General features: G+C 37.1%; 1 protein-coding gene across 1 annotated transcript; it reads left to right on the forward strand.

Moving 5' to 3' along the window:
• The first annotated feature begins 18,238 nt into the window (after positions 1-18,238).
• On the forward strand, positions 18,239-20,181 carry PRR32 (proline rich 32). The gene is made up of 2 exons (XM_029930962.1): positions 18,239-18,419; positions 19,222-20,181. The coding sequence occupies exons 1-2, from the start codon at positions 18,400-18,402 to the stop codon at positions 20,096-20,098; spliced, it is 897 nt and encodes a 298-aa protein (XP_029786822.1). The 5' UTR covers positions 18,239-18,399; the 3' UTR covers positions 20,099-20,181.
• Positions 20,182-25,904: the final 5,723 nt, after the last annotated feature.

Raw genomic sequence — 25,904 nt, forward strand, 5'->3', positions numbered from 1 at the left:
AAAACAATCAAAACCCAGTGAACTCAGGAAAAACTCTAGCTCCCATTCAACTGCCTGCTTATACCACAGAGAAAGCTATTAACAAAGATTCTTCTTTAACTAAGAAATTTACCTACATAATAGGAGAACATTTGTTTTCCAAATATTTTCTTTCCTTTTCCTACTAATGGTCTTTCTCCTCTTTGTATCCTCAGATCCTTTCTCCTTTCCTTAGCTTATATAACCATCATGTTGCCTCACTGTCATTGGAATTTCTATGTCTATTGTATTCCCCTGCTAATCTGTGTCATGTCAATTTGAATCTTAGTCCAGCTAGGAGGACCATGAAGTTTAGAGAAAACTCTTGCTCCACAATGCCCCCAATTTACACAAATGAGTTAGTAGCATAACCAGGATTAGAACATATTGTTACACCAAGCTGATTTTTTCTAATTAACTTTTGTCACACTTAAATTAATACACTGCACTTTTCACATATTTCACTGAACAAAAGATGCCCAAAATGACTTAATGTTGCGAAATGAACTGTGGTTGTTTAGATAGAAGGAAAGATAGCTCAATCTTGTTGAGGAGAAAATAAGTTTAGAAGAACATCAAATGATTAATTAGAACAAAATTTAAAAAAGAAATGCAACATAGTGAAGTCCTTTCAAATACATCAATTTAGGCGTGCCTGGGTGGCTCAGTCGGTTAAGCCTCTGACTTCAGCTCAGGTCAGATCTCACGTTTGTGGGTTCGAGCCCTGCATCGGGTTCTGTGCTGACAGCTCCTCAGAGCCTGGAGCCTGCTTCCGGTTCTGTGTCTCCTTCTCTCTCTGCCCCTCCCCCTCTCATGCTCTGTGTCTGTATCAAAAATAAATAAAACATTTTAAAAAAATACATCAATTTAGGTACTATTTCATTCTCACCATTACATCTGAATCATTATTATTTCTCACTCTACAGAATTATCTGTGTCTCCAATGAGAAATATTCAAAAAGGAAAAAAAAATGTCTTTTTATAAGCAAAACAAATTCTTCAACTTCATTTTGCAAATGTTGTACCCTGTCAAACATCTTTTTTGATAGATAATGTTCCCAGTTTTTTTTTAATTCAGATTCTCTATCTGACAGAATTTCCTTCCTTAATTTGGGAACATGTAGATATGGCATGTGTATCAGTTTTTTATGTGCCCAAATGTTCAAAGGTCTTACAATATCCATAAATGTTGACAGCAATGGCTCCCAAATTTTTAATAATGAAGACTACTTCTAAGTTCTGAAAATTGTATAGATCCCACCTAAAAGTTACATTTTAGTATTTGTTGATAAATAAAGTATATAAACTCCAACATCCATTCCATTCATTAACACTTTTAAATGAATTTGTATTTTCGTTGTTTTTTGCAAATATTATTTTTTAAAGTAATCTCTACCCAATGTGAGGCTTGAACTTACAATCTCGAGATCAAGAGTTGAGTGCTCTACTGGCTGAGCCAGCCAGGCATCTCTGAATTTATATTGTTCTAATCACGTCATTTGCATATGTTTAAAAGTTGTAGATAATTATTTGTAAAGCATGGTATTTATTCAGTCCCCTAGATTCTACAGTTCTACAGACTCTCCCAACACGAACAATGAGCCTGGGTTTGAACCCCACAAATTTCCCTGTGAAAGCCCTGTGTCTGTAGAAACCTGGTAAGGAGCCAGGGTGGAAATCTACACTGGTCCTGCTTCCTACTCATAATCTTATTCATATTCATGTACTATCAACTTCAAGAAAACTGAGACTTCACTCTAGACTTCTCCACCATCCCAGTTGAAGGGTTTCAGGGCATGTTTCCCCCTCCCTTAATGTGGCATTTTGACATGTGGGTTATTTTGAGCTGAAGGAACTTGAGACTGTGTGGGCTCAAGAGAAATTTTGTCCCTCCCTCAACTACACAGAAGAATCTAAATTGGGGGACTTTCCCAGAATAAGAGTTACTAACAGAGATAAATTGTATCTGAGTGACCCATCTGTTATGGTAGGGCAAACATCTAATTAGCAAATACCTGCTCCTATCACCTTGTGAAATGCATTCCTTTTCTCTGAAACTCCAGACTTCCATCCCCTTCTCCTTTGTTCAGAATGACATATATATATACCTAATTTTCCCGACTGTCTTTGGAATTTCCATGTCTTGTAGATTCCCTGTATGAGCACCTTTTAAATTGAATTTGAATTTCTCCTTTTAATCTGTCCCCTGTAAATTTGATTCCTAGTCCAGCTAGGAGGGCCTCTGAGGGGATCAAAATTCTTGCTCCCTGACACAGTGCTAGAAAAAATGCCTGATTCATAGGCTACCTTCAATAAATATTTGATGAGGGGGCGCCTGGGTGGCTCAGTCTGTTAGGCATCCGGTTTTGGCTCAGGTCATGATCTCATGGTTCGTGGGTTCGAGCCTTGCATTGGGCTCTGTGCTGACAGCTAGCTCAGAGCCTAAAGCCTGTCTTCAGATTCTGTGTCTCCCTCTTTCTTTGACCCTCCTCTGCTCACGCTGTCTCTCTGTCTCTCAAAAATAAATAAAAAAGCAGTTAAAAATTAAAAATAAATAAATATGTGATGAGTATAAATAAATCTGCAAAGATGCTATGTTTAAGCATGCCTCCTATCAAGAAATTTGCTTTAGCCCAGCTCTTTAAACCTGACAACTGTGGAAACACCTATGAATTACCTAGAAATACCCTCCCTCTACATCCAGATGGCCAACAGGCACATGAAACAATGTTCAACGTCATTCATCATCTGGGAAATACAAATCAAAACCACACTGATACCACCTCATGCCGGTCAGAGTGGCTAAAATGAACAAATCAAGAGACTAAAGATGCTGGTGAGGATGTGCAGAAACGGGCACCCTCCTACACTGTTGGTGGGAGTGTAAACTGGTGCAGCCGCTCTGGAAAACAGTGTGGAGGTTCTTCAAAATATTAACAATAGAACTCCCTTATGACCCAGAAATAGCACTGCTAGGGATACCCAAGGGATACAGAAGTGCTGATGCATAGGGGCACATGTATCCCAATGTTCATAGCAGCACTTTTAACAATAGCCAAATCATGGAAAGAGCCTAAATGTCCATCACGTGATGAATGGATCAAGAAGGTGTGGTTTATCTACACAATGCAGTACTACATGGCAATGAGAAAGAATGATATATGGCCATTTGTAGGAAAGTGGATGGACCTCGAGGGTGTCATGATAAGTGAAATAAGTCAGGCAGAGGAGGACAGATACCATATGTTTTCACTTATAAGTCAAAGAGGAGAAACTTAGCAGAGGACCATGGGGGAACGGAAGGGGGAAATAGTTGGGGAGAGGGAGGGAGGTAAACTATGAGAGACTCTTGAATACTGAGAACAAACTGAAGACTGATGGGGGAGGGGAGACGGGCATGGAAGAGGGCACTTGTGGGGATGAACACACTGAGTGTTACATGGAAACCAACTTGACAATAAACTATAAAAGAAAAAAAAATAAATACCTCCCTTTGACAACATAAGCATTTCCTTGCCAACTAGGGTGTATATATTATCCAAGGTAATAGAATATTATATTTCAGGTGAGCCTAGCTATCCAAATATTTGTTTTCTGAGTTTGCATAGGGTCAGTACAGACATCAAATACAAAGGGAGCACAGGGCAATAATTACAATAGTAAATATTTTAGTATTTCCAGAAGCTGTATTATAAATCTGGAAACTTTCTGCATAAGTGATGTAACAAGTTTATTGAATAATGATTATTTACCAGGCATACTGTTAAGTGTTTTATGTGCACTATTTTATTTAATTCTCACAATAACCCTATAAGGTTGGGAATCTTATTATCTTTATTTTATAGATGCAGGAACTGGTGTTAGGGAAAGGTAAATAATTTATCCAAGGTCACACAGGTAGTTCCAGAGCATTAACTCTTAACCACTATGTTCAAAGACATGCCAAGGGAAATTTTCAGTAGCTTCCTACCTAGATAAGTAGAACATTTCTGCTTTTATCCTTAGCTCACTTAGAATATTAATTACAACTGTCATTTCTCATGGTTGTGGTTGTTTAGTTATGTGTGTTATTTTCTATTTGCCCCTTTAAAAGAGGGAAGAATTGATAAGTAACATTAAAATGGTTTTGTAAACACTGAATTTTATCAAAAGTTACATCTAGAAGTCACAATTAGTAAAACTGAACTCCATACTATTAAGTGGAGTTCCATTATAAACAAAAGTAACTAGGTCAGAAATTGTGGGGGAGGAATCTAGGTGGTTGTAAGTTAATTTCTTTATAGTGTTAACAAAAGGTCTATCACAGCTGCTAACTCAGAAAACAAATGCTGAGCCCTGGTGTGCTGCTGTGGCCAACTGCTCCATCCCAGGGAATCCTGAGGGGGCTGGACAAATGAAGAGCATATCTCCTGGTTGGACTTGTCAACAATATCACAGAACAAACTTGGATAAACTTGTCACAAGAGAAGCCAATAACTCAACCAATGCGGGTTTCAGAAAGAGAAAAGGAGAAATTTATTTTTGGTGCCAGCAGCCAGGGGGAGTGGCAGGCTCAGGCCTTAACAACCAACCTCTCTACCCACAAGATTGGCACCTAGAGTTTTATGGAGGGGTTGGGGAGGTACCTGCTAGAGAGCAGACAAAGAGTACATGTCATGGGTGGGGAGTCGGTATGTGTTCAGTCCATGGTCATGGGTAGGAAACGGGACATGTGGGTGTGGTCCTGTAGGCATTCTCTTGCTATCAGGATTTTTCTGGTCAGGCTTTTGGGATGTTCTAGGTAATTGCAAAACACCATCAATACCTCAAGAAGATGCAGTAAGAAATAAGCATGATAGGTTTTAGTTAGAACACGAGTTAAGCAGTCTTGTCTATTTCTGGTTTTAACTCTTATGGTCTATAATTGAGCAAGAGGGATTGCTAACAATAGTACTTGCCATCAATTTTGACCTTCTAGAAGTTGTCAGTTCTCCTTTTTTTTTTTGATTCAGTAACTTTTCCAGAATTATTTTAAATTCCAAATCAACAACAAAAATATAAACAACAAATAACCGTAACTCCTAACCAGACATTTATTTTTTGCCTACTTATAAATCTTCTGAAGTATTAGGCATTTGACATTTTGTCTTTGCATAAGGTCTATTTTTTTCTGTGTTTCTTCTTACAAACTTCTCTCACTGTTTTCTAGGTCCTACCTCATCTTACACATACCCAAGAGCAAAAGATGGGTGCATATTTAGAACAGAAGGGTTGGAACAAGGCAAAAGCTTTTCATGGAATATCACCTTTGATTTTCGTAGTTCATTTCATTCTCTTGCCCTTGTACTTAAAGTAGTATGGGCTATTTAAGAGTTCAGTGGCATGATTATCAAACTAATTTTCAATAGGTGTGTGTGAGGTATGGGCAATTTCAGAGACCAGTTACAAGTAAGTTTTCAGGGGTGCCTGGGAGGCTCAGTTGGTTCAGTGTCCAACTACGGCTCAGGTCATAATGTCATGGTATGTGAGTTTGAGCTCCATGTTGGGCTCTGTGCTGACAGTGTGGAGCCTGTTTCAGATTCTCTCTCTCTGCCCCTCCCCAGCTCATGCTCACTTGCTCTCTCTCAAAATAAATAAATAAGTAAACTTAAAAAAAATAGTGTTCATCAAAAATGGCAATATATTTTTGTTCCCTGACTTACAAGCATGGAAGGTCTTTATCAGCATGCTTTGCAAATCTCAACAATTTGGTTATAGCCTTAGTAATGGTATACCTTACATTAGGTCTCATTCTCCGAAGAAGGCTTTTTAAGATGCTTACTTTTTCCTTCATTAATAATCTCAGTGTGATCTCTTTTAGTATGTTTAACTTTCTAAAAAATAGATGTTTACAAATTTTTGTTTGCCATCACCTATTCTGGGTTCTAAACTTTAAATAAAGTGTGTGCATAAAATGTTTTTGTACAAGGGCAGGCACCTGAGTGTCTCAGTCAGTTGAGTGTCAATCTTTGTTTCAGGTCATGATCTTGTGGTTCATGGGTTCAAGCCCTGCATCAGGCTCAGTACTGTCCCTCTCTCTCTCTGCCCCTTCCCCACTCAGTCTCTCTCTCTCTCAAAAATAAAAAAATAACATTTAAAATGTATTTGTACATCTAACATCTAACAACAAACCAACCAATAGTGAAGTACTTAAGATTTGGACCCTTTAAATATATGACAGACATATGGAATATGTTTATGGTTATATTAATGCACATATTAAGTTCACAGGGATAAAATATAATGCCACATGTGCTTAATAAGTTCTTTTCACATAAAGTTTTAAAGACTCTATAGCATCAATTTTCCTTTTACCGTAATTTCCTGTTATATGGTGGTATATTCTGATATGTTGCCATGAAATGAACTTATATTTAAACCATATTACATGTCCAAAAATCTCTAAGTTAATTTTGTACTCTAAGTTTTTTATAACAGAAAGTTGAAAAGCATGAACTGTACATTCACCCAAGTCATGGAGGAAAATGACTATGTAGATATATCATATATTAGTTTGTGTTTAGAAGGGAATGGAATCTAAAATGTAGCTTCTAGGGGTGCCTGGCTGGCTCTGTCAGAAGAGCATGATACGCTTGATCACAGGGTTGTGAGTTCAAGCCCCACATTGGGTGTAGAGATTACTAAAAAAATACCATAAACTTTAAAGTTTTTTAAATAAAAAAATAAAACGTAGCTTCTGTTAGCAAACAATAAGGTGTAAGAGAAGAAAAGTTTTCCCCTACCCATCAAAGATCTTCCGGCTGGTGTAAGAATTAAATTGATATGAGACAGGTTAACAGGAGAAACTTACATTTAATTATATTACATATGTATGGGGAATCCACATACACAGGAGAGATTCCAAAGATAAGCAAAATGAGGTATATGTCATTATGAACTAAGGGGAAGGAGGAATGGGGCTGGGACTTCATAGAAAAGGAAAGCAATTCACAGGAGGATGAAAATGAGTAAATTTTTGGCAAATATATTTTCTGGGCTGCACAGAAACAACAGGACATAGAGAAAAATTTTAACAAACAGATTTTGCTAATTTCCTGCCTGTCTACCACCCCTGGTTCTTATTACGATGTAACTACATTATAATACATTATATAATATATATAATTCATTATACAATCTCTTCCTGGAGAGGGTCCTGGATCTAAATTCTTTTAGGCAGTTAGTGGGAAAGTCAAAGTTTTTTCTTAAATCTTTTAGGTTTTGTTTTCAGCTTGAAATAATCTGCAAGCTAAAATGGCATATTTTAGGGCAACTGGTTCTGAGCCCCTTCAAAGATGTGTGATAAAATGAATACTGAGAATTTTATATTGACAATTCCAAATCTCTTTTCTGTGAGTGATCCAAAGCACAAGACTAAACAAATATAATTAGGTTTGCTGCTAAAGTTATTATTTGTATAAATGTTGTAATCCTCTTACTAAATATAATCTGAAATTTAATTTATGACAAGCTGTAAATATTGAAAAGGAGGCTGAGCATTCATCAAATCTATCTGGTGTGCACCTCCTTTTGATGATTTTTATATTTGCATAATGAATACCTCTTTCCCCTGCTGTTTTCCTAAGCCCAATGAAATCATGGTGAAATTTCCTTTGAAATACAGGGTGGAGAGGGCAAGAAATAAAAAATTGTTTTTGTTATTTTAATCTTATGGAAGCCAAATAATTGTACAATATCATGCACAATAAACATATAGGAATGGTCTTCTTTCAACTGAATACCCAGAAACCCTTGGGAAAGTCTTTCAGGGACCTTCACAACAGAGTTAAAAGCAACCAAATACAATGACAAAGGTGATTTCTTCCTCCATTATAAAAATAAAGTCTGAGGAATTTAGCAAAAACAGGAACAACTGCTTTCATTTACTAATGATATAATAGAATGGGTCATCATGATGAGATTTTAAAGTGAATTGCAAGCCATTGACAGTACTGAATAGAGAAAAGACATTGGTTCCTTCTCTGGAGTAGTTGGAAAAGTTCCCAATAACCATTACAGAGCTCCAGAAGCAAGTAATCCAGCAACTGGACACTCCATATATAATGCTAGCTGAAGCCTCCTAGAGAGTCCTTGAGTCTCAGCACATGGCCTTCAGTCTGAAATAGTCTGACCAGTTAAAAATACATAAAACAGAATCAAATAACAAACTAATTTACCCAGAGGTATTTAAAAATGAGGTAGCTACATAGAATAAAAACAAAGGGAATATCTGATTTTGAAGCCAGGCTTTGGTAACAGTTTTCTATGTGGCTTTGGCTTAAGGACAAAGGTGGGGAAGAAAAGTCTATGATAATTTGAGTTGAGTTAGTTCCATTGGAAAAACTGTTTCTTTTTAATTTCTAAGACACGGAGGCAAGTGCTTTAGCATGTTTTAGGCCCAATAATCTGGATTCTACTTTAGATTTCTGAGATAATATTTTTTGCTGTTTAAAAATAATATTATTGGAAAAGATAATACTGTTACTAAGACACCTGGGTGCCTCAGTAAGTTAGGCACCAGATTCTTGATTTCGGCTCAGGTCATAATTCAGGGTTCGTGGTATTGAATCACACTTGGGGCTCTGCACTAACAGTGGCAAAGCCTGCTTGGGATTCTCTCTTTCCCTCTTTCACTGACCCTCCTTCCCTCTCTCTCTCTTTCAAAATATATAAATATTTAAAAATAGAAATGATATTATTGTTTAGTAAAATGATGTTAAATCTAAAAAATGATAAAATGATAAAGAAAGCAACAAGGATGAAAATTAAGATCCTCTTAAAATCTATATGTAGTAATACAATAGGAAAAATACAGGATAAAAAAGGCAGAGAGGGAAAAGATTAGGACCTGAAGTCCCTGGGTGGGTAAAGACATATTTTGGAACAATGCTGGGAATGTCTGAACACAGCAAATCCCTTCAGATGACTGCCTCTTCAGGTTCCCTTCAGGAATTTAACAAAAGACCTCACTGAAAAATAAGTAGACCATAAAACCTATGACCAACAAGGAACTGGTATGGCCATAAACACCCCTCATACAATGAAAACAAGGCAATTAGAAATAGGCAACACAGTTTGTAGACTATCAAGTCAATAAGGGTAGAATCTGAGAAGGAGCAAGGGGAAGGGGAGGGGGAGGGCTGACCAGAGCCTTATAAAACAAGGACCCTCCCCCAGAGTCCTTGTGGATTCACTTTTGAATGTCCCTTCTGTATAGAGAGCTTTTTAAAATATTTTTCCTTTCTAGTCATATATCTAATACATTTTTGCCTGCTGCTTATTTTGTGACCACCTCTTCATTCTTTGAAGAGGTGAGACAACGAATCCCAGGTATTGTGTGTGGTAAAAAATCCTGCAACATTAGTTCTTAGGAATAGATTTGATTTGAGAACTTTTTTTTTACTGTTAAAATCTTTTTCATGCTTTGAAGTAGAGCTGCAGTTTTACTTCTCCCAAGAAACCCTCTGTGATTACATTCATTGCTTAGCTTCCACCTATCTTTGCTTTTTAAAATTATTTTTTGAAAATTTTTAATGTTTATTTATTTTCAAGAGAGAGAGACAGAGTGCAAGTCGGAGAGGGGCAGAGAAAGAGGGAGATACAGAATCGAGAGCAGGCTTCAGGCTCTGAGCTGTCAGCACAGAGCCTGATGAGGGGCTGGAACCTGTGAACCGTGAGATCATGACCTGAGCTGAAGTTGGAAGCGCAACCAACTGAGCCACACAGGCGCCCCTGTTTTGTTTATGGTTTCTTTTTTTTAAAGTAAATGGAACCATTCATTTTCACTTGGAAATTTTAAGAAATTTTTTAGTTTTATATTTGTTTATTTTGAGAGAGAGAGAACACAAACAGGGGAGGGACAGAGAAGGAGAGAAAGAGAGAATCCCAAGCAGGCTCTATACTCTCAGTGCAGAGCTGGACATGGGGCTCAAACTCATGAATCATGAGATCATTACCTGAGCCAAAGTCAGATGCTTAACTGACTGAGCCAGCCAGGTGCTCCATCCATCTTTGCTTTTGATTAATTTTAAGAAAAATACTGTAAATATTCTATATTTAGATATTTATTTAGTATGATTTTTTATTTCCACAAATGAATATAAGTTCTTCAAGCCAAAACTTATTTTTATCCCATATACAGTGGCTTACATAGTATTGATAATATAGGAGACATCCAATAAGTCAATAACTGCTGACTTGTCTTATACTACTCATATCTGTCTTAAGGATTTATAAAAGGATACAAAAATTAAGAATTTGAATAATTTAACAAAGTTTGAAATTTGCTTGAGATTTGGAAGTAATCTTATCAATTTACATTAACTGATACATATTTAAAGCTATGCTTGGTTTGGGATGTCTGAGTGGCTCACTCCATTAAGTGTCTGAGTCTTGGTTTCAGCTCAGATCATGGTTTCACAGCTTATGGGTTCAAGCCTCACATCAGGCTCTGCTCTGGCAGTACAAACCTCTTTGGGATTCTCTTTCCCCCTCTCTCTCCCCTCCTGCTCTCTCTCTTCCTCAAAAAAAAAAAGTTTGGTTAAATAAAACATAATTTTTTTAACTTTTTGGACTAAGGCTATAAGTGAACCAAACAAGAATTTGTCCACCTGATGCAGCACACACCTGAGCCAATAAAAACTGACATTGAGCTTTTGCAGTGAAGAAAGATAGGCTATTTATTGGTATGGCAGCACCCAGGAGAATGAGAAGGGCAAAGAGGGTGGGAGAGGGCTAATGCTCAGAAGTTCCCAACTCCTTGATGGCTTGCTAGTGAGGGTTTTTAATAGTAAATTTGGGGGCAAGGGTCTCCTGAAAGAGTGAATGTCACTGATTGGAGGCCCATGAAGTCATGCTAGCGGGTGCTCTGGTGTCACTTTTTCTGGTTCCCTGGAGGTCTTTTTCATCTCAAGAGACTTGGAATCTGAAAATATCTTTACTCTTTATGTTACAGATTTCAGTAGGTACATTTAAGGATCATATATTTTGGGTAGTGCCAATTAACTACTTGTAAGCTGATGGGGTTGCATTCCTACAGTTTGGTCCAGTATGATCTGTAGTGTTCATTCTTTCATCCTAATTGGCAAAATGGATGCCAGCCTCAGGACCACTTTAGACTGTTTTTTTTTTTAATTTTTTAGTTTTTTAAAGGTAATCTCTATACCCAATGTGGGGCTCAAACCCATAACCCAGAGATTAAGTGTTGCATGATGCTCTAAGTACTGAGCTAGCTAGGTGCCCTCTTGGACCATTTTATACTCTTAAAAATTATTCAGAGCCCCACAATGAATTTTTGTTTGGGTGGGTTATATCTATCATTATTTACATTACTAGAAATTAAAACTGAGAAAAATTCAAAACATAGGAATATATAAGCACACATGCATTAGTCATCAAAGCAGTGGCATCTCATGTAGCCTCTGGAAAACTCCATTGTACACTCACGAGAGAGTGAGTGGAAAAAGCAAATAATGTCTTCATATAATAGTGAAAATATTTTGTCCTTGTGAATTTCCCAAAAGGGTCTTGACAGCCCCAGTTTTCCCCAGACCACACTTATAGAATTGCTGCTCTAGATGAACTAAACAACGCATCTGTTCAAAAGTAAGCATATACTGAGGTTTATGGGCAAAAAGGAACTGGGGGCACTGGTTATGATCAAAAAGATTTATGTTTTAGTGCTCCTGTATCTAGTCAGTAGGTTAGACCTAGAAAATAAGTGCCCATGTAATGCCCAAGATTTTAATATCACCCCAAAACCAGAACCTGCCAGGGAGACCGAGGCACGCATGTAAAAGCAAAGGGCAGTTTTATTATGGCTTAGGCTCGCTGGGCCGAAGTTCGGTCTCACAGGCTTCACCAATGCAGTGGATCCGTGCTGAGAGCCCCGAGCAGGGGCTGAGTAGGGTTTTTATGGGGTTTGGGAAGGGGGAGTTACAAGAAACTGTGACATAGGTACAGTGACCCAATCATAATGGTACAACAGTATTGGCAGCAGCTCTAACCATACACACTGTTCAGAGAGTTCGTTACTTTTGGCAGGACCCAATTACAACATTTAGGGTATCTTTGAAATTAACCAATTACAGAGCAAGTTCAGGGTCTTGTTTGGTGACTATAGGGTTAACTTTAACATTAGGTCACAGGGTCCTATCTATAGTTCCCATCTGCAGGTCTCACCTCTCTGCCTAATGGTACCAGAGCGACTGACCTTAGGCCTTCTAGTTTAGAGGGGAAACAAAGACTGTCATGGCGTCTGTTTGGTTCAGCCTTACACCCATTAGAAGGCTGAGTTCATCCCCAGAAGTCTAGGCTACAAGGCCATAAGACCATCTAGTGAGTATTTCTCCATTGTTATCTGAAGACCACCATATCATAATCAATAAATATTTAAACTGCAGATAAATGAATCCCAGCACAGATCAATTAAATAAGAATCTTGAAGATGAGGACCAGGAAACTCCTATGTTAATAAGATACCCAAATGAATCTGTTACTGAGTAAAATTTGGGAAACATAGACATAGATAAATGTATAGGTTACCTGAAATAGTGCAATGGCTCATACCAACACTTGCTCTGGTTTGTCCACACACAGAATGACCAAGCGCCTACGGAAGGGTTCATCACTTTGCTTCAGATATTCCTATAGGGCTGTTGAAACTCTGTTATCTGAGTAAGATTCCTGTCATCTGCTAATATTCTTCTAAGAGGAAATTTCCCATTGCCAGGCCCTCCACATTCTGATCTTTTCTTCTGATGAATTCTTCCCCTTACTAAACACACATTTCAATTCATTACTCTAAAAACAAAAAGTGGAAGGTCTGAAACACATAAAAAATAAAGGCAAATAGATGACTCTACAGCACTTGTAATTATCCAGGACCCCTGAACAAACACGTTAGCAACATCAGCATATGGCATAATTCAGACAAGAATTAAGAATGGTCTTTTGGATGGGCTTTATTATTATTTTAATTTTGAGTTTCATGAATAAATTTTCTTGAACACTGAATTACAGTCTATAAAAGTGTTACACTTTTTTCAAAAACCTATTTATTTGACCACTTGAGAGGGATAAGGTGGGGGGCAACTGGAATGGGAAAAACGACTTAGTTTTCCTCTGAAGTAGCACATCGTTCACAGAATCAATCAAATCTTCACTATTAGGAAGCCAAAGCAAACTTTTTTTTTTTTTAGGCTTTTCATTCTAATCATCACAGGAGCTTTCTGTGAAACACAAGATTTCCTGCTGTTAAACACAAGATTCTGAAGCCCAATTAAATGTATAGTCAAATACAAAAATGCAGACTCTTTATTCTAACATAACTACTGCATTAAATACAACAATGGATGAGATTTATGTAGCACCAATTGAAAATTTTAAAGTATTTGCACCTTGGAGCTTTTAAAATAGTGTAGCTAATCCTCCCTGCCTTAATGATTCAGGAAATGAAAAACAGCCTTAGGTGTAGGTGGAATACCTGACCACCCACACAGTACTATTTAAAATGTGCCTTAAAGCCCCCTTGTCCCTAAAATATCACCTATAGTTACAATTAGCTTAATATATGTAAAGTGATTTACAGATTGCAGAGCAATTTCACATAATTATCATATTTAAATTTCTTAACTGCCCTGAAATAGGTAGGAGAGGTATCATCATCCCCATTTTACATATAAAAAAGCTGAATTTAATATATACAAGGAAAGAGCTTATATTTTAATCACCTAGTATATAAATCACTTTTTACAGATGATTTAATGTAATTCTCTTTATAATCCCACATTTCAAATGAAGAGAGTGAGCTACAGAGAAGTTAAGAAACCTCTCCAAGGTCACAAAGCTAGTAAGTAGTAAAGCTGAAACTTAACCCAGATCTATGTTCCTGATTCAGAACCAAAGCTCTTAAGAACTTGGTACATATGATTCATTTTGATAAAGTTTGATAAGATGTTCTCTACATGAATTTAGTGTCTTAATTACAAGCAAGAAGAAATTATCTAAAATAGTTTTTGTTTTTCAAACCACATGTTCAAGAAATTAAATATGCCTTCATCTCATTTGCTTACCAATTAATTCTGACATAATCATATAGGTAATTATAGATTTATGGTCTAATGGGCTACAGTAAACTAACATTTTTAATTGACTTTCCTTGCTTTACATATTAGTTCATGTTTGTACCTTAATTTATAATATATACCAACGTGAACAGAAAATACAGTACTTTTATTTTATTTTTAAATTAATACATCCCTCTAATTCAGAAAGGTATTCTCCGGAGTTATCATTAGTAACTCATTTGGACAACTTGACCTTACTCGACATTTCACCCAACACACACACAGACTTAACTGTATGTTCTCCCAGTTGCTCAGATACTGGAAGGTGAATGGCCTAACCACAATTATAGGTCAGTTTCATCTTAGTGCCATGAAAAGGAATCCTATAACTATCTCAAGAGTTCAACGTTAACATAAGCTTAATATTGGTAATATTGGCCACATATTAAAATTAGTCTATTAGTAACGGTCACTCAGTGCTATCCTATGGCTAATTTATTTATTCTGTCATCAATTCCCATTGCTCTATGACAAGGATTTAGTCCTTACCATTTTGCTGTAGTACCACCAATTACCTACTCTTCTTCACTTGCTGCATCCCTGCATAGCAGGCATTCTGAAATGCCTTGCAGCTTAGACAATTTCTTTACTGCAGAATTACCTTAGGATGGGCCAGTGAGTCCCTGAATTAAATAAACTAAACTCAGATATGATACACATATTTTGATCTGAGCCACCAGTGATTCACCTAGAGCTACAATTAGGAAGCCATGTGGTTATATGGAAGAAAAATATGTCTTTGGTGTCAGATTGGCTCCATCTGAATATTGTCTGCCATTTACTAGCTGTGGGGCCTTCAGAAAAAAAAAAACTACTTAACTTCTCCAACTCTCTTTATTATCATCTATAAAATAGGTATAATAACTGCCTTAAAACTTTTCTGTGAACATTAAATGAAACAAAATACATTATATGTTTGGTACAAACTAAGTGGTTAAAAAAACCTTGGTTTCATTTTCCTTCCTTTTTTTTTTTTCTCATCAGGCTCCACTTCGACTTAATTTCCAGTTGTGACTCAAGAAAAAATAGAGCATTGGATGTTCAAGGAACTGATAGCTTCTGATTTATACACAGAAATAAACTGTTTTGGAGTAACTACCATAAATTACCAATTTGAAATTAATATATATTTTTTAATCTGGAGCAAAGAACTTGAGAAAAGCAATGATAGTCTATTGAAGTTCATTGTCAACTAGGTCCAACAATGAGGTATCTATTGTTAGTCACTTTTCCAAGGGCTGGTGGTGAGATAACCATACTCTCACCTGTTCATCCTCATCACTTACCACACAGAATTGGCAGGACAGCTGGTGGAGGAGAGGACAGGAGTACTGCCTATAGTTGTGCAGCTGAATAATGTTGTCTGACCTGTGCTAGGATTATATCATGCTTTCAGTACTCTCATGCTTTTTTCATACACTGAATTAAATAGCAACAGACCTTTAAAAATATCTGGTCTATCTTCGAGAAGTACTTTTCAATATCTTAAATTTACAGAGCTTCCCAGAAGAACAGCCACATTACATTTTGAAAGTGAGTTAATGGGTGGAATTTTTGATAATAGTTCCCCAGAGATCAGCATGACAATCTCCTTCCTGATTAGCCTGATGGTAACAGAGAAAACCATTCTTATGTCTCTATCCCTGGATTCTTTTTCTAAGCAAAGGAGAAATGTTGCATTTCAAACGTACTTACAAGGCAGCAAAATTTCTTTGAGGAAAAAAAAAAAAACCCAACCTTATTTTGGCAGTACAAGCACATTTTTAATAACCTTGTAATTGTTGTGCCAAAGTAAATATATCCTTCCATGGCCATCACTTAGCATTGTAATAAAGTCTTCAAAACCTTTTGAGAGATGTGTAATATCTGGATCTGTGTCATGAAATAAGAGGCCATGGGTAATGAAAGGCATTTATAGCTTAGCTGCTTTCACAGCTAAGCTACCTTTTGGCAAATCTTCAACTTCTATTACCCATTTTTCTCTCCCAAAGCAGTCACTCAAACAAACAAAAAACAAACAAAAAGGCACACACTTTACTACTTCATTTTCAGAGCTTGATGGATAATTGAGGTAGCCTAATTGCTTTTTTTTCAAAAGGTACGTTTAGAGATGATTCTAGTTTTTCCTTTATAAAATGTAAGTGCCTTCAAATATTACCTGATTTTTACAACTTTACTAATTATTTTGCTGATCTTGCTATCTCTAGAGGGTCCAGTTGACTCTTTATATTTCTATTTCTGCCAAAAATGGGCTCTAGATTGAATTAAAAATATGAACTACAAAATTCCAAAATTTTTCCTTCATTTCTACCTCCCTACCTATTCTTGACACAAAACACCATCTCCTCCTCCGCCCATGTATATTGCATTGCTCATTCCACATGAAATATTTCACGGCTACTTTAACCTAAAATTATAGTTACTTTTTCTGAATTTCCATTGCAGTGTTAGTTTACACCACACAGCAAATAGTCTGAATTTATTCTTTTTTATACCATTCCTTAATTCTTTTATATATGTTACTTTGCCTTCCCAGAAAGTTTGAATATTCCTTGAAGTCTCCATTAATTGAATATTTAACTTTTTGGTATAATGCACAGTGAAACAAGTAGTCAATGCAGTAGGCATTCGATAATCATTCATCACACATAAGCTTACAAGTTACAAGACAAAATCTGAACTGGTATCCATAAATCTATAATACTTATTATGGCTTTGGAAAATTCTCTGATGCCATCAGTTTTGTCACTGTGTACAACTAGATGTCTATAGTATACTTCAATCTCATGTAATCCAATTAAGATGATATTTTTACTAAAGAGGCATTTCTAGGTAAACCAGCCAATGATTGCAATACTTTGATAGGCATAAAAGGGTTTGCTGGGGCTTCCTTGCCATTATTTGGGGGGGGGGGGGAATGCATAAAGTATGTAAGTATAACTTACCAACTATTAGGCATTAGCCCAAGTTGCATTGAGCCCTCTTACATGGCAAGTGTTCAAAACGCTTTAATCTTCCACCACAATTATATTGCTAAAAACAGTTTTCTTTTACAACAGGACAAGGAAATAATAAACTGAAGAAAAATATAATCAAAGTTGGGAAATCAAGAAACTTCTTAATAGTGAGTCATGCTAGGCAAATGAACAGATTCTTCTGGGAGGAGTGTTGGAAACATGTCACTTTTATCTTTCAATGAGATTGAAAACAACAACAACAACTCACTAGTGTACAGACAGGGACAAGTCACCCTGGCAGGAAGATGTGGACTTAGAGACCCAAAGGTTATTTGTATCATGGGTTGTGTTGCTTTACAGCACTGATCATTCCTTTGCATTAGTAGTCTATACTTATCCACTACACAGGTACATGCATACACAAATATACCCACATTCCATAAATAAATTGAAACACATGGTGTTTGAGTCTGTTATCTTTCTTTAAAAAATGTGTGTGTGTATATACAACTCTTGAAATATAACAGCATATTTTGATATTGGGAATAACAAAAGATTTTACGGTCTATAAGCCTAGTCTGAAAGAGCCAATATACTAGAAAGAAAGATGAAGGAGAAAAGACATAAATTGAGGGGCTAAAAATTAAAAGCTAGAATGATTCTTAGGGGAACTCTTCTATAGTGATATTTTTGTTTTATCTTCACAAGAAAGACTGAGATTGAAAAGCAATTTATCCCCACAACTTCTGATCCCCACCAAGTATGCATCTTCAAAACTGGACTTTAAATTACAAGACTAAGCATGGTACTTTGCTTAATGTTTGTTATTTCCAAACTCTAGGAAGAGACGTGATGGTAACTACCTTTTCTAAATAAAATTTCAGAAATAATTCTTGACAAAGTATCCTGTCTCCATGATTCTTTTAAAATCTTGAAATGATTTGGATTTTCATCTGGTCTGCAACAGGGTCAATTTAGCGAATGCTCTTACCACTCCTCTACCAATATGCAAAAAGGAGTCCTACATTTAGCTTCAAAGGAGTATCACAGTATCCCCTCCCCCTCTTCACTCCTTTTCTCCCTCCCTTCCCTAGCATCTGGTAACCTCAGAAAGAGAACTCCAAATCTAGAAAGAAGCAGTTGGTTCCTGGGTTCATTCGAGTTGCCAAGCTGCTCTAAGGCAGAAGCAGGAGTCGTTTCTCCAGACCGAGTTGGACTGCGTGTGCGTTCAGCTGATTTTCTCCATCACCTCAGGGAGGCTTTCCCGATCAACTTTCTCTATGGCTTGTATTGAAAATGTGTAAGTATAAAACTGAGTTTTGTTTAATTTTGAAGGCAAAAGGCAGTTTGAATTGTTTTCCTGTGTAACTGGGACAGGGACAAGTGGGTGGAGGGAGTGCAGGAAGGATCACAGACAAAAACCTGCAAAACACAAACTCAAGTACTAAAACTACTGGATTTCAGGGCGGCGATTTTTAAATGTATTTTTGAAACAAAAGTTGCAAATCCTTAGTCTAAACAGTTGGGTTTAAACTTGAGGAAATTCATAGTCTAGGTTGTGGTACAGGTTGAATGAAAGACGGTTTTGACAAAACTCGGTGAAAATGTTGAATGATGATTCATAAAGACAAACAAATTGAAGTGTTTGTTAACACAAATAACCTTTCTTCTGCTTCTGCGGAGAGGAAAAAAAAAAAGTTTTTCCTCACAATACTTTCCAGAACACTCCTACCAGAATTCGAATGGTGGGCTTTAATGGATTATAGGTCCTATCCCGACTGGAAAAAGCTGTGTTTACTAAGGCGAAATCTGCGCACTGCAGACTTACTTAAGGAAGCTCTCTGGGTCTTCTCAGCCTCCTTACTGCCTTGAGGAGGTGGGGAATATGGGGAATGGGGTGGAGCCACAAGAAAGCCAGAATGGTATATTGGGTAGAAGCCACCTGATAAAGTGGGCTCTAGAAGGGCTTGCTGATTACACGTGGGAGATCAGGCTCTTCCTTTCCTCTGGTATATTCCAGCAAGTTTAATCAATCACATATTTCAGGTATTGTCTGGCCACCAATTCCATTTTTATTAACTTATTTATTTCTTTTCTGCAAGCCTTGGAGGGCACGCTCCTTCACCTAAAGGAGGAGCTGCAGACCAGTGTGGGATCAGGGAGCCGGGCCCTGACGACCTGTCCCTCCAGCGTCCAAGTTCCCTGCGGAAAGATGATGCGGAACTCTGGGGCCACCATCGCGTCCTGCTGAGACCTCCCTTTAATGTGCTGACCGACCTGGTGAGAGAGCAGCTGGAGCTGGAGCGCCTCTCCGAGACTGCAGGAGCCTGCATTCCTGTCAACAGTTCGAGAGTTCACAAACACCCCTATGGGCCACCACCTGCTGTTGCGGAAGAGTCCCTAGCAACAGCAGAAGTAAATAGCTCTGATGGGCTGGCAGGCTGGAGTTTTAGGGGACAGGATTCTATTAATGTGTCCCAGGAATTCTCTGGCAGCACTCCAGCACTGATGATAGGGGCCGCAAAGGTCAGCAGTGGGGGCAAGGAGAGAGGTGGCAATAATCCAAGGTTATACATGGCTTTGCAACGAGGTCAGGGGTTCTTTCCACCTAGGGGTCCACAAGTAAGAGGCCCCCCACATATCCCCACCGTTAGATCAGGGGTGATGATGGAGCTGCCTCCAGGTAATACAAGAATGACTGGCAAGGAAAGGCTGGCTCATGTTTCTTTCCCACCAGAAGGCCCGCGGCACCCTGTGGAGAATTGGCCAAGGCCTCTCCCATTGTCTTCCAGTACTTCCGGTTTACCTTCTCACCCTACTGCTCATTCCTTTATACCTCCTCGACCTCCAAGTTTCAGTCCATTTCTTGCTATGCCTATTGCTTTTGCCCCACCCCCAATATTTGCTCCTCCACTGCCTTCTTATTTTGCCAGTTTTCCTTCCTGGGGCATGCCGGCTCCTGCGCCCTCAAACAGATAGAACAACTGATGACAAAAAGGAAGTGGAGGGAAAGAATTGGGGGGAGGAGGTGAAAATTACTCATTTATGTTTTTATATTTCAAACCCCCTACCCTCTTAGACTCTGTTTAGCACTAATGTGCTTTACATGCTTAGAAATTCAATAAAGATTCTGAAGTTTGAAATAGTGTGAATTCTTTTTAAAAACACCACCCAGGAAGCCTAAACCTTGGCTTTTGTTTTCTACCATTAAGGAAACTAAAGCAGTAATGTGCTACTGCTTTCTAAGTAGCTTCCGTGAATCTCTAGCCTTGGCTTGCAGCCCTGTGACTATGGGGGAGGGTCCATTGGGTTCTTACTAGGCCAAATCTAGGGTGGGTAGTTCTTACCTGCCTAAGGCTATGGGGATTTCTCAGAGCAGAGTGCATAACTTAAAGTAAGGTACATAAGGTAGAACAAAGTCTAGGTAATAGAGAAAAATGCACAAAGAGTAAAAATAGCCAACGATACACAGCCAGTTAGAGGCAGAACCAGGCTGAAGATGAGGAAAGAACAGAGGCAAAGGAGATGAGAGAGTTGAAGATCATTGCTTCAAACTTGAACTAGCTTGCCCATCAGCATTACACTGTCACTAAGTACATGGTATATACAGAGTTGGCTTAATAAAAGTCCAGGGACAAGGTGGAACAGGGATGGTCCCTTCACCTGTTGCCTGAACACAGAGTTACTATCTATCTACTCAGAACTTCTAAACACAAATGAAAATGTTTTACTCATGTAGAATTATTTTCTCAGATACTGTTGTGTTTGTACTCTTTATAATGTGCTGCAGTACCCCATTATATTGATAGTTCTGAGAGATTATCACAATGCCTGGATAGGAGCTTTTTCAAATTCAGGTGACAGGTAGGGGCACAGCTGCAGAGTGGAAAGACGGTCATTTTACCTACTGTACAGGCCAATTCACTATACAACAGTAAAGTGCCCTAAAACAAAGTGTCTCTATATATGAATAACTACTAAATTAGAAATGTGTTTAGGGGATGATTTTTCAAATAAACATTTTTTATGTCCAGAACTGATGGTATAGGTGATGCAAACAGATAAAGGTTGACAAAACCTGTAGATCCAAAAGGTGCCTATACCAAAGCCATTAATGTGTTTTTAGCACCAATAACCAATTTGTTGCTACTCCAACATGAAGGACACATGGATCCATAAAGTTTTTCTCCATTTATTTCATAGTAGATTGTTCTAAATTTACAGGTGGTAGTGCAAGGTTTAGAAGAAGCATCTGGATAGTGCTTGCTAAAATTCTTCTCACTCTGCATATGTCCTAAAGCTGGCATAATTCCATCAATTCACTGTGGTGGGCTGAACAGAAGTATTCAGCAAATCATCTGACAGCTGCTCACTATGAGGTAGCTTAGTCCCAGGGTACCAAACACTTATTGAATTTTCAGCCTTAATGAACAGAGGAGTTGGGCATGCTTACACTCATCAAAAATATATTTTAAGCCAGATGTTAAAAGATATTTTGACAAGAAATCAAGTTGTTGTGTCAACACAGTGCTGCATCTCTGGAGAGTTGCCAAAAGGTGTGTAAGTGACAGCAGGACAGGATAAGTTTTCCTCTCCAAGGAAGCAGCATGGTAAAGGCTCATAAAGACTACTCACAGTTACAGCAATCCGTGGCAAATTCACTGTAACAAGAAAGTGCCACCAACACAATCTGCACTTTTTTAACCCTCTGTTCTCTTTTCTAATGCCCTCTGTGTTATTTTCTGTCACTTCCAATCACTGAATACATATTGTGAACAATAAAAAATAACTATTACCAAATCAAGTCATTGAAGCTTTATTTATAATTCTGTGATGTAAGATTTATATATTCTCTTTAGTTTATGTAGAGCTCTGTGCCTACACAAAAAATTTTACGGAATGCAAGTATGGAATAAGCCTGGGATCCTGTTGTTAAATGCAAGCAAAATGTAAATATTTTTGTTTATTCATACTCTCTGTACAAAATTATGTATCACTTCGTTATCATAGGTGCCTACATCCTCCATGACAGTAAGAAATGAATTTTAAACATATGATGTGCCTTAAAATTGCTATTTTTAAATTATCCCTGTATAACATAAGCCAATATTAACCCTACAGCACCAACATCCTATTCATTTTGGATAATGCTTATAAGCAATATATTCAACACTCTTGAACATATACATCTTTCATTTATTTTCTGTGGCTTAAATAGCTCTTAACTGCAAAAGGAAAAGATAAACATCAGCAAAGTGGCCCTTTCTTCTGATAATAATGGGAATGGGTTAAGTATTTCCTATTCTAAGTTATAATCATTGTCACAAGAAGATTCATGTCATACTGTTTATTATTTATAGTTCTCATTATATTCTTTGTCACAAGACTGTAGTATCAGAATTTTAATGTCCTAAATATTCTCTAGAAGATAATCATAAACTGCAAAACTTTGACCTTTTCCATGCCCCAACTATTATTCATTAGCCATTTTTTATTTTCCAGTGTTTACAACTTCTGTAGCCCTATGGAAGAAGTACACATGAAGCCAATCAAACTGCAGAATACTGAAAATTTAAAGTACAGAGTTATGAAAAATTTTAAGTTTATAGTCTCATAAACCAGAAGACATTAAAAGTACATCTCATTTTTCTGAGAATTATTATAACAAATACTAACTAGGACCAAATAATTTATTTTCACTGGAATATTCAGGTTAAGATCATAGTACTATACTATGACATAGGTGGGTTGTTGGTTTGTTGTTTTTATTGTTGTTGTTGTTGTTTTGTTTTGGGTTTTTTTGGTGGCTGCCACTCAATAAGTAGGTAGCATATATAAAATGGAAAAAAAAGATATCTTTACATAACTATTACATTATACTATAAGAATGTATTTGGATTATTAAGTGTTATTGACAGATGGTGATTTTTGTAGGCCCTAAATACAGAACTACGTAAAATGACTCTATCTCAAGATCAGTGGGCCAAAGCCAGAGATAAAAAGAAATTTTAGGCATATTAAAGAACACTATGTCATGGGGTGCCTGGCTGATGCAGTCAGTGGGCCATGCGAGTGAGTCTTGATCTCGGGGTTGTAAGTTCGATCCTCACACTAGGTGTAGAATTTACTTTAAAAAAAAACACCACTATGTCATGTCATAAGTTGATTCCATAGCTATCACAAAACTTTTGTATGTTTTTTTTTGTAATGAGCTAGATTAAGTGACACTCCCACAGGAAGAACAACTGATTAGACTAAATTAAGTGAAATAACCCATCTATTTCTCTGATAATATTCATTTTTCCTTATAATAATGGAATGTATCACATTTATCAACTCAACTCTAGATTTGAGAAATCAGAAAACCTGTGCTTCGTCATATAATCTTTTCCTTAAATACTTGAGAAGGTGGTACTCTTACTAAAAACTGATTAAATACATATGTTTCTTCACCTACCTTTGGGGACCTCACTGCCACTGAAAAAGGCTTTCTCAGTATCTTGATTTCTCAGAGAACTTATCTGTGGTACTTTCATGAAGTGACTCCACCATTGTTTTTTGAGAATGGACCAGTATCCTGTATGACTTTATGGAGGTAAACTGACTTATTTTTCTCAACTCTGAAAATCTCTTTCTCCAAGTAAAATAAGATAATACACAGAAACCCATCAATTCTACCTAAATGATTTTGACCATCTAATTGTTTAATCATAAAATTGATGGGGAAATATTCATTTATAATTGACTTCATCCAACACCCTGATTGTAAAAGCTTTGACTCAGAGGTAAAGTAACACAAGGAGTACATGGGTCGATCAACGGTGTTTGTCCATGATGGAAAAAAAAAAAACAACTCATAGAGAAAGACAGGAGATTAAAAATAGAGGTAGGACCACTGTCAGTTGAGAAGAGATGAACTGCTTTAGAACAGCCAACAGCTGTAAATTGGAAGTACTGTGGGAAAAGTAATAAATTTGGATATAGAAGAATATAACCCAGAGAAAGTAGAAAGAGGAAGTTTGAAAATAAAAAAAGTGCTATGGATTAAGTATTTAATGACAGAAAGGCTTTGTGTAGGAGCCACACATTTGATAGCATGGGGATGAGGTGATTAGAGAAACACTATCCACCCTTTCTAAAAATGAATCTATCTCCATAGCTTCATTCCTTCCTATAAATATCATCTCTCCTTAGATAGCAGGCAATCTCATATTGCCTATGTGAAACTGGAAACTCTTTCTGTTTTAGATTTCATCAGTCCCCCAAACTGGCTTTGACAAGCAGACACATCATTATCAAGGCTAATTTTATTAGTGAAGTAGGGATACAAAGAATTAGGCTCACAAAAGAACATTTTCTCTTCAAGTTCTGAAATAAACAACTTTTGTTTTCTTTTTTTAAAATTTAAACTCCAATCTTTTTCCCTTAGTGAAGAACACTGATCATTTTTTAATTTTTCCTTTATACGCCTCCAACTAAATCATAATTTTCTGAGGTGGAGTTGCTAGCTTTATTAATAACACTTCATCCAGAAACCAGGTAACCTATTATTTTCCTTGTGGGGCAAATTTATACCTCCTTTAGTATAAAATCCTTATACATTGTGTTAATCTTCATTGGTGCTCAATGGTTATTAGCAATATATTGTACAATATAAATGTACCTAGAACAGTGTTTAATGCCCTAACTAAAAAGTTGATTGTCTATAAATAGAATATTGTTTTTAAAATCTTGTGTTAGGAATAAGTCACATCTGCAGTTAAAAGGCCAAGGACAAACAACGTTTCAAAGTAAAAAACAAACAAACAAACAAACACCTGGGATACCTGGGTGGCACCATTGGTTGTGCATCTGAGTCTTGGTTTCAGCTCAGGTAGTGATCCCAGAGTAGTGGGATTGAACCCCACTTGGGCTCTGTGCTGAGTATAGAGCCTGTTTAAGATCCTCTCTCTCCTTTTGCCTCTCTCCCTTACTCATGAGCACACGTATGTGCTCCCTCTCTTTATTAAAAAAAAACCTATGAGATAATCTTATAATGATTATCAACAAAATCATGGATAAGCCTTAATTTAAAAGAATTATATGGTTTTAAGAAAAATCTCTGAAGAAAAAAATCTCTGTAAAGTTTATATGAACTTTATTGCTTCAGTGTTAGATATTTCCACAAACCAATTGCAACCTATATGCATCCCAAAATATCCAAATTATGTCAATAGAAAAATTGCACATCCTCATAAAACATTGATAAATGATAAGGGACAAAGGTGCACTGTTTCGAGGGACACATGCATCCCAATGTTTATAGTAGCACTATTGATAATACCCAAAGTATGGAAAGAGACCAAATGTCCATCAACGGATGAATGGATAAAGAAGATGTGGTATATATACAATGGAGTATTACTTGGCAATCAAAAATAATGAAGTCTTGCCATTTGCAACTATATGTATGGAACTGGAGGGTATTATGCTAAGCAAAATTAGTCAGTCAGAGATAGACAAATATCATATGACTTCACTCATATGAGGAATTTAAGATACAAAACAGATGAACGTAAAGGAAGGGTAACAAAAATATAAAAACAAGGAGGGAGATAGAACATGAGACTTAAAATTTTTTAAAATGTTTTATTTATTTTTGAGAGAGAGAGAGAGAGAGAGCAGAGACAGAGACAGAGCATGCACAGAGTAGGGACAGAGAGAGAGAGCAAGAGAAACACAGAATCTGAAGCAGGTTTCAGGCTCTGAGCTGTCAGCATAGAGCCCGACGTGAGGCTTGAACTCA

The sequence above is a fragment of the Suricata suricatta genome, chromosome X (genome assembly GCF_006229205.1).
Source record: "Suricata suricatta isolate VVHF042 chromosome X, meerkat_22Aug2017_6uvM2_HiC, whole genome shotgun sequence".
Lineage (NCBI taxonomy): Eukaryota > Metazoa > Chordata > Mammalia > Carnivora > Herpestidae > Suricata > Suricata suricatta.